At 40.6% G+C, this 17,561-nt stretch overlaps 1 protein-coding gene across 1 annotated transcript in view; it reads left to right on the top strand.

Annotated features, from left to right (window-relative positions):
* LOC142196643 (uncharacterized) overlaps nt 1-17,421 on the top strand; it is a 27,461-nt gene extending 10,040 nt beyond the window's left edge. Inside the window, exons 3-14 of the mRNA XM_075266621.1 lie at nt 1-92; nt 2,701-2,820; nt 2,899-3,021; nt 3,759-3,841; nt 5,432-5,557; nt 7,381-7,426; nt 7,684-7,817; nt 9,071-9,199; nt 11,797-11,911; nt 13,100-13,234; nt 13,774-13,899; nt 17,139-17,421. The exon at nt 1-92 is cut by the window's left edge and continues 28 nt beyond it. Coding sequence (XP_075122722.1) covers nt 1-92; nt 2,701-2,820; nt 2,899-3,021; nt 3,759-3,841; nt 5,432-5,557; nt 7,381-7,426; nt 7,684-7,817; nt 9,071-9,199; nt 11,797-11,911; nt 13,100-13,234; nt 13,774-13,899; nt 17,139-17,275 — 1,366 coding nt within the window. The 3' untranslated portion in view covers nt 17,276-17,421. The remainder of the gene's footprint in view (nt 93-2,700; nt 2,821-2,898; nt 3,022-3,758; nt 3,842-5,431; nt 5,558-7,380; nt 7,427-7,683; nt 7,818-9,070; nt 9,200-11,796; nt 11,912-13,099; nt 13,235-13,773; nt 13,900-17,138) is intronic.
* Nucleotides 17,422-17,561: the final 140 nt, after the last annotated feature.

The raw sequence follows: 17,561 nt of genomic DNA, 5'->3' as shown, positions 1-17,561 counted from the left end.
GGAACCATATCACCCATTGCTACAGTCAAGTGACACGGTAGTTCAGCAGGTGGCATCTTCCTCTCTTCTGCACTTTCTCCTTGAAGGAAATGGTAAGTCCTAAAGGAAGTAAATATACAGTCCTATGAAAAAGTTTGGGCACCCCTATTAATCTTAATCATTTTTAGTTCTAAATATTTTGGTATTTGCAACAGCCATTTCAGTTTGATATATCTAATAACTGATGGACACAGTAATATTTCAGGATTGAAATGAGGTTTATTGTACTAACAGAAAATGCGCAATATGCATTAAACCAAAATTTGACCGGTGCAAAAGTATGGGCACCTCAACAGAAAAGTGACATTAATATTTAGTAGATCCTCCTTTTGCAAAGATAACAGCCTCTAGTCGCTTCCTGTAGCTTTTAATCAGTTCCTGGATCCTGGATAAAGGTATTTTGGACAAACAATTTAAGTTCAGTTAAGTTAGATGGTCGCCGAGCATGGACAGCCCGCTTCAAATCATCCCACAGATGTTCAATGATATTCAGGTCTGGGGACTGGGATGGCCATTCCAGAACATTGTAATTGTTCCTCTGCATGAATGCCTGAGGATTTGGAGCGGTGTTTTGGATAATTGTCTTGCTGAAATATCCATCCCCGGCGTAACTTCAACTTCGTCACTGATTCTTGAACATTATTCTCAAGAATCTGCTGATACTGAGTGGAATCCATGCGACCCTCAACTTTAACAAGATTCCCGATGCCGGCATTGGCCACACAGCCCCAAAGCATGATGGAACCTCAATAAAATTTTACAGTGGGTAGCATGTGTTTTTCTTGGAATGCTGTTTCTTTTTGGACGCCATGCATAACGCCTTTTTTTTATAACCAAACAACTCAATTTTTGTTTCCAAAATGAAGCTGCCTTGTCCAAATGTGCTTTTTCATACCTCAGGCAACTCTATTTGTGGCGTACGTGCAGAAACGGCTTCTTTCTCATCACTCTCCCATACAGCTTCTATTTGTGCAAAGTGCGCTGTATAGTTGACCGATGCACAGTGACACCATCTGCAGCAAGATGATGCTGCAGCTCTTTGGAGGTGGTCTGTGGATTGTCCTTGACTGTTCTCACCATTCTTCTTCTCTGCCTTTCTGATATTTTTCTTGGCCTGCCACTTCTGGGCTTAACAAGAACTGTCCCTGTGGTCTTCCATTTCCTTACTATGTTCCTCACAGTGGAAACTGACAGGTTAAATCTCTGAGACAACGTTTTGTATCCTTCCCCTGAACAACTATGTTGAACAATCTTTGTTTTCAGATCATTTGAGAGCGGGCTGTCCATGTTCGGCGACCATCAAACTTAACTGAACTTGAATTGTTTTGTAGAAAGAAATGGTCCAAAATACCTTCATCCAGGATCCAGGAACTGATTAAAAGCTACAGGAAGCGACTAGAGGCTGTTATCTTTGCAAAAGGAGGATGTACTAAATATTAATGTCACTTTTCTGTTGAGGTGCCCATATTTTTGCACCGGTCAAATTTTGGTTTAATGCATATTGCGCATTTTCTGTTAGTACAATAAACCTCATTTCAATCCTGAATTATTACTGTGTCCATCAGTTATTAGATATATCAAACTGAAATGGCTGTTGCAAACACCAAAATATTTAGAACTAAAAATGATTAAGATTAATAGGGGTGCCCAAACTTTTTCATAGGACTGTATATATATATATGTGTTACAAATATGTTCATCATTATACGATTTAAGAGAGATTCTGAGCTGAAGCATTTATGAGACATCTATAGAATTCTATTCATCCTGGACCTCTATACACAGTTGTTCGACACTGCCAGATACTTCTAAGGCTGGGTTCACACGGGGTTTGTTGCTCCGGAACCTGAAGCAGACGCCGCCTCAGGATTCTGGACCAAAATACGGGTAGCTGCGACTGAATGACGGTGCACTGCACCGGCATCCAGTCGCGCACTCTGCTCCAGATTAGGCCCAATAAATGGCTGAATCGCGTTTGTCTTCTCCATTTGTTCCAGCTCCCGTAAAAAAAGACCTTACCGACTCCCATTGATTTCAGTGGGAGCTGACTTTTTGGTCAGGATATTGAGGCGGATACGGCCTCAAAATCCTGTCCAAAAACCCCATGTGAACTTACCCTAAGAAATCCAACATGCCTGAGCCTTCTTTGCTTGCTGCCTAGTATTGGACACACATTGTCAATTGGTCCCACCCAAATTGGTTTCTTTAGTAGACATTTCTGTTATGTTTGTGGCCTAAGGAATACCCATATTCTGGTGAACCCTGGATAATAATCCAATTGACCAAGAAAGATGTGAAGGAATCATTGAAGCAGTGAGTTCCTTCATCCATCTTCCTTGCGTATTTAATAGATCAAGTACATGTACAGTGGTGAGTTAAATTTCCATTGAGCTAGAATATAGAGCATGGCACAATTAACAACATGTTTCAGTATCATGTGCAGGAGAAACATAACCAGAGAATTTGCTTTATACTGAAGACCCTGCAAATAACATATTACATACCCTCCTGGAAACTAGCCAAATAGGGGCAGCATTGGAACATATGAAATAAGTTACTCTCAGCTGGTACCTTTTTGATTCTGTGTTTTCACAAAACATTAAGATTGAATGTATTCAGTTGTAAAACACAAAGGTGATGACCTGTAATCTGTGTTTACAGTGAGTAAGGAGCTTATTGTCCAGGTGGGATTACTTGAGGACATACTGGAAATGATGGAGTCTGGTGATCCAGTAGTGCAGTATAATTCCTGTTCATGCATCATGACTTTGGCTATATCAGGTAAGGATATACAATGTTGTTTGTAATGTTTTTATGATGTTTCTCTTTTGTACCTAATGAGTGTTTTATAACTTCCAGAGTCCAATCGTGAGGCCATTAGAAATGCTAGAGGAATTGTGCCTCTGCTTGCATTGGCAAAGTCCTATGAACCCAGGGTTCAGCAAAGCGCTGTTGGAGCTATTCTGAACTTGACTCGATCAGGTGATTGCTCATTTACTTTTGCATAAATGGTTTTAGCTGACAACACTAGTGGCATAAATGGAGGTGATGTAACCATGATCGGATCTGGAGGGGTAGGGGGCTCATAGCCAGTTGCATCATGACAGTTGTCAGGGTTGACAGATGGTAACCCGAATGGTGCAATAGCACCACAATACAGTTGTTGCAGCAAAACTCGGCAATTATTTCTACTACATGTACCAATATTTGCTGGGGCGACTGTATTGTGATGGTAGTGGAGGCAGCAGTTGGGGTATCATCAGTCTTTCCCAGAAATCACTAAGTTCTCACAAATTTTAAAGGGGTATTGCAGCTACTTGTTATTGAAGACTTTTCCGTAGAATAGGTCATCAATAAGAGATCAGTGGGGGTCAGACAGCCAGGACCCTTGCTGATCATCATTGAAGGGGATGTGCAACTCATGCAAACACTGTGACCCTTTGACTGCAATTTTTTTATAGCAGCCAAGTGATTTAATTACAACATCATCCATAGAAGTGATTGAGACAAGTCAACATCATGTGGTTGCAGTGTAAAAAATGAAGTGGTTACACTTCTCTCACAAGTGCCATAGACCCTTCAAAAATCTCATCAGTAGGTCCCAGCTGATCTTATTGACGACCAATCCTATAATATAAAATGCCTGGTAGATGACAATTTTAGTGAAATGTCTTATTTGTGGAGATGTTGAGGATATTGCAAATGTTGTATGCTTACAGAGAAAATCAGAGGCATCCTGTGTCAAGAGGGGGCGCTACCAGTTCTCACCCTGCTTCTACAGTCAGCAGACTCAGAAATCCAGGTATTACACATTGATGTATGCTGACAAATCTTGTGATGGTGGCAAGCGTGTAAATCATAGTTCTGGGGTAGAAATCCTACAACTGGATGTTTTTATTATTATTTGTTTTCTCAATAATTGCTTCTGTAACTAAATGAATTTCTTGGAACATTGCCTTGATAGAATTCTGTATGACTTGCATTTAGGTTTTTAGGAGAATGTTAGTCTCTTTTGGTAAATTAAGATAAGTTCTCATCTCTCATCGTCCCAAACTACTGTTTATTCGTACCTATTAAACTCAATATTCATATAAACACTATTTTAAAGTTTACATACAGATAAAATATACTTGAAAATGAATACCCACCCCTTGTTTTAAAACACTGCAGCCAAATTATGGCGTTTATGCTATGTGGGGCCCCGGCCTTAGGATGCATACAAATAGTTCAGTGGGTCAAGTTAAAACTGTTCCTGGATGAAATACTGACAGTTCAGATGCTACTGTTGGTGCAGTTTCTGATTTTCAGGTGAAACATGTAAAATAAATGTGTCTGACCTGTAAAAATTAAGAAACTCTACCAAAACCGGCATCAAAACGGTTTGCATTTTATTTCCAGTACAGTTTTAACTGTCCTGTGTGGATGCACGCTTATTCATTCGGGTAGAAAATTCTGTGATTATATCAATAAACTGCACCCACAGCCTCCTAATGTGTAGCCCATACATGCACTTTACGTTGATCAATAGGTTGCTGTTTGTTTTGGTAAATGAAATCCTTCACCAAATATAGGGTGAGCGGACTTTATCCTGTATATAGTGCCTGGTGGCAGCTGCAAACACCTCTCGGTTTACAATGCTTTATGTTTGGCTTTTCTTTGATGCTAATGTCAATGTAAGTCTTAAAATTACCCAGTTATACACTTTGTTATATTATGAAATTAACAAAGATGTCTGACATGATAAAAAGTAGCTACACATGGGCTAAAAAAACAAGTCTGTATAACTCACATCAGCGTTAGTTCTGTCTTCTCTAAGGCTGGGTTCAAACTACCGTAGGTGTCCGACAGCTAATGTCCGCGCAAGATTTCAGCAACGGACACTAGCTGTCTATTGAGGTGCAACTTCCAAAATTTTGGTGCAATTTCTGGTTCACAGTTTAGCACATTAAGCCACACCCCCTTTTCAATCATCCATGTTGCAACATCTACATTCACACTGCTCATTGACAAAACACATAGTTTAGCACACAATTTTACTCATCTTTAGTGGGTGCACGTGTAGTGCAATTGGCAATAACCAAAATTATCTAAAACTATTTTACAAAATCCTTCTCTAACGTTTCTTCCAGAGAGAAACTGGGTATCACTGTGACCCAATATATTTCACATTGTTGAAACCGCATGTCTGCATGTGACTGTTGTCACATGTAACTTGACCATGCAGTTTTAAAATAAAACATACACCCCATTGAGAACCGAGCTTATAAACTATAATGTCTGCGGCATCAAACATCGGCATTTGTTCAGTGAGGACTTTCTGAGTTTATTTTCATGTATGCATTACAATGTTGTTCTTAGAGATCGCTTTATGTCACTCCTTTGCTCTTTGCAGTACTACAGCTGCGCTTCTTTGAGTAATATTGCTGCTAACCAAGAGCACCATAAAGCTATGCTTGCTATCGGGGACAAGTTTTTGCTTCGAATGTTGGTCTCTCTGATGTCTTCCTCTGTGCAAAAGGTAAAGTCATTCAGTAGAAATAACCATGTATCTCTAGATATTGCATACATAATATTGTTTCTTGGCCTGGAAACAAATATGTAATTTACATCAACAAGTTGTGGATTGTGGTAATAGGATCACAGGTCGAAACCTTCTGGTGGAATAGTTTACAAAAAAAGAGTAGTTTTATGGTACATTAAATGTATTCTCATTTATCATCCTGCACTAACATCTCCCACAGCTTTACGCCAGTTCAGGAGCTCTCATAACAAGTGAGAAGATTTGTTAAAGATAAATGCACTAGGATTCCAGCGTCACATGTACCATACGCTGGCCTACATGCTGAGTTTTAGACACCGCTGTGGTTTTAGTGGGAAAGGAAAGAGCAGGGCCTCAGATGTGACCATGTGCTCCAGCACAGCTAGTGATAAGAGTTTGTATACTCTTAGACTACACTGTCTTAAGGTGCACAAGATTTGCAGCCAAGTTTTAAGTTTGTTTACACCATATTTCGTTTTCTTTTTTAAATTTAGATTGTGAGCCCCATATAGGGCACACATTGTACGTTTTTTTTCCCTATCAGTATGTCTTTGCGTGAATTTCCTCCTATACTCCAAACACGGGGAGAACATACTAACACCTTGTAGATGTTGGCAGGATTTGAACCCTGGACTCCAGTGCTGCAAGGCTGCAGTGCTAACCACTGAGTCACCTTGTTGCCCGTCCACATTTTGTTTCCTGAAGCAAAGGCTGGATCCGGAACACCTAAGAAGTATTAGATTATGTTCACACAGCAGAATCTACCTCCCATTATTTTCAGTAAGAGGCAGAGGTCGCAGCAGGACATGGAAAAAGTAATGCCCTCCTTGATCTTGCTGCGAATTCCACAGTTGATTCAGCCACGGAGTCCGTAGAGCGAGACTCTTTGATGATTAGGCCCATTCCCCTGGGCCTTATCGGCAGCGGTAAGCCACGAAGGAATGCCAATGCCCTGCATCAGCCTCTCGTCACAGCTAGACCACGGGCGAACAATACCTGCAGTGGAAAATGAAGAGGAACTCCTCTTCATTTTCTGCCATGTGAACAAACCCTTAGGGGAACTTTTGTACCCTGTACCCTATTAAACTATTAGAAAAAAAAAAATCACTGCCTTTAGTTTCATCCAGTAAGTTAATGCAGGAATTTGGAAAAGGTATGTAACCTGTAATATTAGTAAAGACAGTGGGGGATTTATCAAGACTGGCGTATAATACATTAGACTTGATGATTCATGTTCTGCACCTTATGCAAGACAAGACCTCTGCTTCATCAAAAATCAGGAGCATCCGCTGACTGGGCTGTGTGCCTGCAAGGAAGTCAATGCCAGCTCATAGCTGGTGTACATTTCAGTAAATAAATCCTATAACTGATGGGGCACTGCCCACCCCATGTACCGTTACAGGAAAGTAGTGAGAGTGGTATAAAAGAGATAAAAGCTGCTAATTTTTCCTCAAAATCCTGACTTGCAGAAAAATGTCTGACTACTTCACACTTTTCTGCCAAAGCGATCTACAGAGCATAATAAGTCTTGGTTATTTCTTTGGGACATTCAGCACCACTAAGAGTCTGACATTAGCAATATCAAAAGTTGTCGGCTCAACCTCTGGGCTATACCCTCTTCACATTTTTACATTGTATGGACTGTATCTATCACATACTGTAGAATTATATGGCCAGTTAATATTTTAGCGCCTAGAGCCTTTAACATACACCTCTGGCAGTAAAAATAGATCCCTTTGGTGTAAACCTGTTTGTCTGTGATATTTTCTTCCTCCTCATGTTGTACTTTCTATTTTATACAGGTCTCCAGTCAGGCGTGTCTTTGTTTGAATAACATGGCTTCAAGTGGTAAGGGATTTTATGTTTTTATTATAAACTATGATCATGATTTTATGCGAACATTTGCTTGCCCTTATGGAAGTTTTTTTGTATTCTTTCATTTTTTTTTTTTTTTTTTTGTGGATAATTTTTACATCTGGTTCATGCTGTCTGGTGCATTTCTTTCCAATTATCTCTTATCTACACCGTTTGTGTTCGTTATTCTGTATATATATATATATATATATATGTAATCATTAATTCTGACATCTTGTGATACTTTAAAGCGGAAGTTCGGGTTGACCTTCTCCATATGGATATCATGCCTTTAGTCCTCTTTCTGCTGAATTCTAGCAATAAAGAAGTCCGACAAGCTTCCATTACTCTTTTGTGCACCATGTCCCATTCTCCAGGAAACTTGGTAAGTATATGTGCTGTGTATTGTATTTCTCATTTGTGCTGTACTACTCGTAGATTTTCCTAGACCACAGATTTCTTCAAAAGACTACATCAGAAGGTTTGACCACCTTAAACTGTTGACAATGCAAGATACGTATAAGCTAGTTAAAACATATTAAGTGTTCAGTGTTGTACTGTGAAACATCTAAGGGCTCATTCACATCTGCGCCCGGTCTCCGTTCTGCAGGTTTCCATTTCCTGCACAAAACAGGGGCAGGAGACTGAAACCTGCCGGCATGTTTCAAGCCCATTCATTTGAATGGGCTTGAAAAATCTCCCGCCGTGTGCGCCGGTGAGCGTTTTATGCTCTCCGTGGCGAAACCGTTTTTTTTTTAAACCGGACACAGAGTTGGACATGCAGTACTGTGTCCAGTTTAAAGAAAAACGGTTTCGCCACGGAGCGCATAAAACATGCAGAAGACGGAAACCTGAAAACGGAGTTCAGGCGCTGGTGTGAACCCAGTGTTAGGCTCCCTGTAGGAAACGCCTCCCTGTGCTCTTCAATGACATCTCTAAGGTCCAGAAGACTGCTAGAGCAATCTCTCAAGAGCAGAGGGGATAGTAGAAAACCATGGCGTACACAGTTCACATAATTAGTCACTTAGTCATAAGAATATGTAATAGTGAATAAAGCATAAGGATGTATAGGTATATATTTCCACAGAATTGTTTTTCAGTTCTTACTCAGTTTGTGACACTCACACTATCGTTATTGAGCATTTATAGAGACAAATGGCATGCATTCAGAAAATTTAAGTCATTAATATTTTATCTGTTTTATGTCAGCTGAAGCCAGACTGACATGAAGATGAGCTGAGCTTTCTTTGTTGGAGTTCTAGATTCTGTTATCTGTAATTTCCTGCATTTGCAACATCTACTGTGTCTTAATCTAAGGCTTCGTTCTCATCTTCTTTTATGCTACCATTGGAGGTACATATTGAGATTATTACCCTTTTCAGCCACAGATATATGCCACTATGTAGGCATATGATGGCAGTTGACGCCCATTATAAAAATGACATACAGAAGTCCAGCAAACCGTTTACTATATAGTAAAAAAACCCAAATGTTTGGTGTCACATACTGGCCCAGTGTATGCCAAAGGGACATAATTTTAGCAAATGCTCTGGGTGCATAAAAGAGTGAATAGAGTTCTGGTCTATTTTGTGCTATTTGTAGATGCTTACAGGATACTCCTGTTTCTGTCTTGTTCAGGATGCATTGTTGTGCGAAGAACTGCTTCAACATTTAGCTATGCTGATGCGCATGGATAGAGCAAACCCTGTGGTTGTTATTCATGCGACCTGCACGATCCAGAATCTAAGTCGCCCAGAAACCATAGAGGTAGGTTACCCCTCCCAATGAAGACTGCATACACAAGATTGTACACTACATATTTTACTGTAATTATTAGAGATGAGCGAACAGTGTTCTATCGAACACATGTTCGATCGGATATCAGGGTATTCGCCATGTTCGAATCGAATCGAACACCGCGTGGTAAAGTGCGCCAAAATTCGATTCCCCTCCCACCTTCCCTGGCGCCTTTTTTGCACCAATAACAGCGCAGGGGAGGTGGGACAGGAACTACGACACCGGGGGCATTGAAAAAAATTGGAAAAAGTCATTGGCTGCCGAAATCAGGTGACCTCCATTTTAGACGAATAGTGGATTTCAAAGCCGGGTCATATGAGAATGTGAACTTTGTGACTATGAGACAGGGATAGCTGTACAGGCAGGGATAGCTAGGGATAACCTTTATTTAGGGGGGAATGTTATTAAAAATAACTTTTTGGGGCTCTATCGGGTGTGTAATTGTGATTTTTGTGAGATAAACTTTTTCCCATAGGGATGCATTGGACAGCGCTGATTGGCCGAATTCCGTACTCTGGCCAATCAGTGCTGGCCAATGCATTCTATTAGCTTGATGAAGCAGAGTGTGCACAAGGGTTCAAGCGCACCCTCGGCTCTGATGTAGCAGAGCCGAGGCTGCACAAGGGTTCAAGCGCACCCTCGGCTCTGATGTAGGAGAGCCGAGGGTGCACTTGAACCCTTGTGCACCCTCGGCTCTGCTACATCAGAGCCGAGGGTGCGCTTGAACCCTTGTGCATACTCTGCTTCATCAAGCTAATAGAATGCATTGGCCAGCGCTGATTGGCCAATGCATTCTATTAGCCTGATGAAGTAGAGCTGAATGTGTGTGCTAAGCACACACATTCAGCTCTACTTCATCGGGCTAATAGAATGCATTGGCCAGCGCTGATTGGTCGAGTTCCGTACTCTGGCCAATCAGCGCTGGCTCTGCTGGAGGAGGCGGAGTCTAAGATCGCTCCACACCAGTCTCCATTCAGGTCCGACCTTAGACTCCGCCTCCTCCAGCAGAGCCAGCGCTGATTGGCCGAATTCCGTACTCTGGCCAATCAGCACTGGCTAATGCATTGTATTGGCATGATGAAGCAGTGCTGAATGTGTGTGCTTAGCACACACATTCAGCTCTACTTCATCGGGCTAATAGAATGCATTGGCCAATCAGCGCTGGCCAATGCATTCTATTAGCGTGAACTGAGTTTGCACAGGGGTTCTAGTGCACCCTCGGCTCTGCTACATCAGATTGCTACATCTGATGTAGCAGTGCCGAGTGTGCATCAGATGTGTAGTTGAGCAAAACTGACTCCGCACTGCTAAGTCTCTGCATTCGCATAGGAATGCATTGGCCAGCCTTCGGCCAATCAGCGCTGGCTCTGCCGGAGGAGGCGGAGTCTAAGGTCGGACCTGAATGGAGACTGGTGTGGAGCGATCTTAGACTCCGCCTCCTCCAGCAGAGCCAGCGCTGATTGGTCGAGTTCCGTACTCTGGCCAATCAGCACTGGCCAATGCATTTCTATGGGGAAAAGTTAGCTTGCGAAAATCGCAAACTGACAGGGATTTCCATGAAATAAAGTGACTTTTATGCCCCCAGACATGCTTCCCCTGCTGTCCCAGTGTCATTCCAGGGTGTTGGTATCATTTCCTGGGGTGTCATAGTGGACTTGGTGACCCTCCAGACACGAATTTGGGTTTCCCCCTTAACGAGTTTATGTTCCCCATAGACTATAATGGGGTTCGAAACCCATTCAAACACTCGAACAGTGAGCGGCTGTTCGAATTGAATTTCGAACCTCGAACATTTTAGTGTTCGCTCATCTGTAGTAATTATTAAACAATCTGTAGTGGAGTTTGTTTTCAACTGTGAATGATAAGGATGTTAGATCACCTGACATGTGTAGGGTTGAAACACATCACTGTATTAAAATACATAAAGTAGTATAAAGTCTCTTAAAGGGGTTTCACAATTTCAGCATGTGCCCTGACTAAGATTATATTAGTGAGACTGCTAGACAGACTCCTTTAGCTGTGTCCCTAAATCAGTATTGTGTTTATGTCATTTTTTATTTAATTTCCACTTATTGCAAGAAAGTGAAATTTAGAGAGAGAGATAAAGGGGATTTTTCTTGTGATCACCCCATATCAAGACTGGTCAGTCTCACGTGGCGATACTGGGGTGTGTCCACAGGCATAAACAGGTTCCCTGGAAGGTGCGTCCACAGCCCGGCTGTATTAAACAGCTTATTTTTATCTTCATTAAAAGTTGATTTTCTCTGCATCAGGATTGAACTTTTTCCACTAATGGCCCATACTACACAATAGAAGAGGTTTAGATGATAGGTGATGCCTTCTCACTGGGGGCCCACTGTTGGGACCCTCACACTACCCATTCCTCCACACTGTACATCCGCAGTGAAAAAGACTTGAATGGAGCAATGCCATTTAAAATATAGGACTGACAGAAACATCAGAGTACATCTGTGGATAGGAGAAATGCCTTTGTGTTATATAATTAAAGGATATTCCCACAATTGGCATTTATGTCCCAACCATTTTTCTTTATTTCATCTTGCCAGATTATTGTTGGAAGCCAGTGCTTTGAAGAACTACTTCGCTCACTGCTTGATCCAAACAAGGAAGAGGAATCACTACAGTATGTTGCAACTTGCCTTGCAGAGCTAGCTAAAAGTGGTAAGTCTTTCCTATTTCTGTTCCACACATACTGAAGCACAAGACAAGGATAAGTCATATATAAGATCTCCCAAATGGCTCACTTGTATGAATAGACAGTGTAAACTTTCACAACACAAGTGCTTTTACAGGGGGGAAAAAAAAATCTGAACATTTTTCCTTTGATAATTAGAAAAAGATATACCCTTCAAGTCCCTCCCCCCCCCATTTTGTAAAAAAATTTTTAAAAAACTTTTCAAAAAACTTTAATGTTATAGAAAAAGATACACAATTGGTATTGCCACATCCATAACAATCCATAAAATGTTATTTATCCTGCATGATCAACGCCCTGAACCCTAAAATTTAGATGCCAGAAATGATGTCACCTGTTCATCTCACCTCTCAAAAACATAAAATAGAAAATGATTAAAAAAAGTCAAATGTAAGGAAAGGAATCATGGGAAATGTAAAATAATACCAAGTAAAGAGTGTTTATTCACATAATTGTCAAGACACATGCCCTGTTATTTGTTGAAGGACAGATGATAGGACTCTGTTCTCTGGAGATGAGGGGACCCCCACTGAATTCTTATCTCCTGCTCAGGTCAACTAATTGCAGTTTGATGATAAAGGCTTGGACAGTTTGTAATCTTTGTACATAAACACAAAGATAACATTGAGTTAACCTCAAGTCTTTAATTAGTCATTAAAGCATTTCTAATTTTTTTCCTCTCCAAACCTGTTGTAATAAACATTTACTGTGTATATTATTTGATCAGCATTATTAAAGATTTCTAATATTCTCTCATGTTAAACGCAACTACTGAGGTACATCATATTTTCCTGTTCATGAAACATTCGAAGCCTGTCCACCAGGTTGTTGAAGAATACACTAAGAAGAGACAGCAGACAGACTAGTGAGGGAGATGGAATAACCCCTTTAATTCCTATATAATTTACAGTATTAGACATTTTCTTCTGCAAGTACGTTGTATTGTCTAGATAGTGCAGAGACGTTTTGTTCTGTAGAAAGACCACAATGGTGAACCTCTGATAGCTTGTACCCCAAGCAGATTCCCTTCCACTTTAGTTGAGAATTAGAAATGAGAATGGAGATCAGGGGTCCCAGCCGTAAGAACACACTGACCTACTTAAGATGAACTGTACATGTATTAAGAGCTAATCAGTGCGATCTTTATTTTTCAGACTTCACAAGGAAACAACTGATTAAAAGGAAGGATGAAGCGCTCATGAGATGCTTGGTGAGACTGGCCGCACGCTTGGAACACAGAGAGCTCTCCTTTCAGGCTGCTACCATTATAAAATATCTCTCACATACAGGTAATGTATTCAGAAGAAATCCCTTTATTGTATCCAACATAATACATGGTTATTCTTCCTGTGAATATCTCACATACAAGGAAGTGGAAAACCTAGAAAGTGGCCTCATACATTATATTGTCAGTGGTAGGGTAACTAATATACCTTATATCTGTGCAAGCCACATGCTCACTAGAGATCTAAATGGTGTAAAATATGGTTTTCAGGGTATGCTCACATGAGAAATAATGCTCTAGCAGGCCCAGCCATGCTGTGGGTGCACTGCACAGCCCATGCATATATGGACATTCTCAAGAGCAGGATTGAACATTAACAATACTATGCCAGTAACCAACCATACGACAATATGTAAGAGGTTTAGAAACTATTTTGGTGCTGGCAGACTTCCTTTAAGTAAACATGGGCTTGTGGCTTTCCTCTTTATTGCATGGTCACCCACTTTTATTTAGTATGGCTATAGACCTCTTCTAAATACATCACCAAACCTGAGAATAGGCCAGTAGCAACATTTAATAGTTTAATTTGATTTTCTGCAATAGGAAGAATTGCTGTAGATTTGAAACCATTTATGAAAGACGTCCAAGCCTACCTCATGAATTTCCTCAGCCACCCAGAACTGAGATTTCAGCAGATGGGCATTGCCACCCTGAGATCTTTATGTGAAGGTATGTACATTGCATTTGTCTACATATGTTAAATACTTTTCACCCCCTTCACTAACTGCAGTTCTTGGCATTTGTTAATAGGTGTGCTCCACCGATTTCGGCATAGTTGACATTTTTTCTGCAGTTCCTATAATTTCTGAGCAATTGGTCCAGCAAGCCTAGATTCACACAACTGTGGTAGAAAACAACCACGATAAAAGACATTTTTCAGGGGCTTTTGTTTTCAGATTCTTCACACATTTGAGTGCAGAGGGATCCATGAAAACTGACAACAATAGGACATGACCAAGTTTTTGACTGTATATTAAAATAGTATAAATGAATAGCCCCCATTCACATACAGTGAATTTACTGCAGCCGTGTGACACCCACCACTTGGCCAATTTTCACTGTAGGCTCTCTCTGTATTATCAGATGGGTGAGGTATGTGGTGTCAGGCAGGAGCAAGCAAGGGGGTGAGATTCAGAGGTAGGCAGTGTCAGAGCTCCGATTTTAGCAGTGCCCTCTGTTTTTTTAAAAAAAAAGTTGCCGAGGCAGGCTAATAAATCTGTTCTTTTTGGCACATTTCTTTCATCCGTGTGGTGCAAAATAAGATCTAAGGGTGCATTCACACTACTGAACGCCAGCGTGTATCACAGCCGTACACGCTGGCGCTACAGCAGGGCTGCCGGACACTTCCCATTCATTTCTAAGGGAGCCGGCATGCGAGCGCTCCCCATAGAAATGAATGGACTGCTTTTTTCCATTCATTTCTATGGGGAGCGCTCGCATGCCGGCTCCCATAGAAATGAATGGGAAGTGTCCGGCAGCCCTGCTGTAACGCCGGCGTGTACGGCTGTGATACACGCTGGCGTTCCGTAGTGTGAATGCACCCTTAATGTGTTGTAAAGTATTGATAAATGTGCCCCACTTTGTACATCAGTGAAGCAGAAAATAGGTCAGTGCTTCAGCGGAGAGCATATAACTTAATAAAGCTGTCAGTATGTTATTCAGGTACAATACGAAGGCTCATTTTGAAATTGGAGGAAAGATTTAAAAAAAAAATAAAAAAATTACTAGTTAAATTTTCAGAATAAATTGTAATTTGGAGTAACCCTATTTCTTGCCATAGCATCACATAGAGCCTGCAACATGGAAGACTGCTAAAAATTGCTAAATTATACCTGGAATTTATATTTCTCCTTCAGTTGGTGGGTGGAAATGTCTGTCATACACTGCAACTAGAGGAGAATCTGCTGCCTATATAGCCCAATACTATGAAGTACACACAGAGAGGAGTCGTGATCTGAACTAGTAGATTGGTTCTGTCCTATTTTAGCTTTCACAAGCTTAAACCTCTTTTTTTCCCCTTATACATTATCTCTCCCTGCTTGTGCTCACTCCTCCCCTTCCAACAGACATGTGTAATCTCGGTCATATTACCTTCAGTCTCTTTGAAGACTGATATAGTAGAGTTTATCAGAGTGAAAGTCAGTTTAGCAAAGGGAGGGAAAGCAGGGGAACTGCCTGATAAGAGTACAACAGAAGCATTTCCCTATAATTAGATACATTGTACTATATCCTGCAATTTTTACTCTGATCACTAAGCCCAATATAAGACAGACACCTGCCAATTCTGAAGGGATTCTCTTTGTAGTAGTCACCGTTTACATCACAGACAAGACAGATAACATAAAAATGGAATATAACAGCTCTATAAATAACACTACTGTCCACTACTGATAATAGATGATGGCACAGTATTTCTACCTCCCTTCCAAATATAGAGCATTCCTAGAAAACTCTTCCATATTCGTCAGTGAGTTGGCTTCAGCCTACTTTTGTATATGGTCATGACTATGCTGCAATGCTGTTAATAGAGAAGATGTGAGGTTCAGGCAAGATGGCAGACTCTATAATCATGTACAGTAAATTGAGTAAGAAATAATTAGACAGAAAATACACATTACAAAAAACAAACAAAATATACGAAGATATTCATCATTGTGAAATACTACAAGTATTGTTATCTGTACAACTGTATTCAATGCAGTATGCAGAGCTGACTTAATTATCAGAGGGGAATGGGTTACCTCAAATGGCTGTATCTCTGGTTTTATACCACCTGGAATGAAGTACTAGCTAAAATAATTAGAGATATCACTAGTTAACACAATCTAGAATGAGATTTTGTATGTACAGCTGTTAACTAGTTATATCTCAGATTCTGTTATAGCTAGTACTTCAATCTTGGCATCTTATGAAAACTGAAGACATTTAAAGTGACACCTCCCTCCTTGTAGTAAACACTACAGCTCTGCATATTCACCGCACAACTGTGCACAGACTTTCCCTAGTAACAGCTCAGAGAGTTGCTCAGGAGAATGTTATTGCTTGTTTTATAATTAAATAAAAAATAGGGTAACAAAATACACTACAAAAATGGTTACCCAACACAAGGCGAAAGAAGAAGAATAGCGAAGAAGCTAAGAAAGTTCAGCACGGTCAGCAGCATTTATAACAGAAGCACAGTGCGGTGTAACCCTGACCTTAAGGCAAATAAAGATCACATTTGGTTTACTTCACATAAAGGTCCATGTAGGAACATTTATGGATCAAAAAGTAATGCATTAGAAAAATGGCAACACAACCTTGATATAATATGAAAGGAAACTAGCAAGATAAGGCTGAAATAAGTTTTCATGCAATTGGCCCTAAGGCTTATTCACCCTTCTGCGTCAATCACAGACTGGCCATGACATGCCATTAATTTTAAGGGCCGCAGGCAGATGTCAAGATAAAAGAATGGACATGACATGCTTTATTCTGGTCTATTTGCAGAGTCTGTGAAAATTAGACACCATGTAAATGCCATTTTTTCGCAAATCCAAATACACTGAAAAGTAAAGAAATTTTTTAAAAAATGGTGTGTATTAGGGCTCAGCTACATGAAAAATAGGTCAATGCTTTACATAAGGGATTGTGAGTCAACATTAGACTAGTCAAAGGATTTGCGCCTCCTGTGTGTTTTCTAGACACTCCAGATTTTCACGCACAATCACTAACCAAAACACTCACCTTGTAATTATGGCTCTCCCCCCCCCCCCCCCATTTGTTGCAGTTTGTCAGGTTAAATTGCACGTCGTCCCTTTTTAAATTGTTAGAAATATTTTATGCATTAAAAAGGCAAAAAACAAAAAAAACACAACATGGTCTCTGATTTTCCTGTAAAATAACTTTTGTTTTTACCTTCTTACCAGATCCTGAATTTTCTGAGGCCATCACTCACGGTCGACTAAAAGAACAGCTTGAGCAAGTCCGTCAGCAGACTGAAGAGACCCAGGCGTTACTCAGAACGGTCATTAGTCAGACAGATAGCTTAAACTTGAAGGAGTGATTGGTAGCCACTCTGTATATGTTTACATTGTACTGGCTAGTGGGGTTGGCAACACTGAGCCCCACTGACTGTTTCGTGTTGTTTTACTATTCCAAATAGGGAAGATATTTAGTGATGTGGATCTTGAGTGTTGATGCATCTTCCTAACAATATCTGCAGAATATTAACTTTCCATTTCCACTTGATACAACACTCCTTCAGTAAGAAAAATAAATCCACTTAAGGCCAGGGCCCAACACTGTGTTAAAATGCGTGCAACAGACCGGCTGCGACTTCCAAAACCAAT

The sequence above is a fragment of the Leptodactylus fuscus genome, chromosome 3 (genome assembly GCF_031893055.1).
Source record: "Leptodactylus fuscus isolate aLepFus1 chromosome 3, aLepFus1.hap2, whole genome shotgun sequence".
Classification (NCBI taxonomy): Eukaryota; Metazoa; Chordata; class Amphibia; order Anura; family Leptodactylidae; genus Leptodactylus; species Leptodactylus fuscus.
Note: the sequence above shows the minus strand (reverse complement) of the source record. Positions and strands in the feature narration are given on the sequence as shown.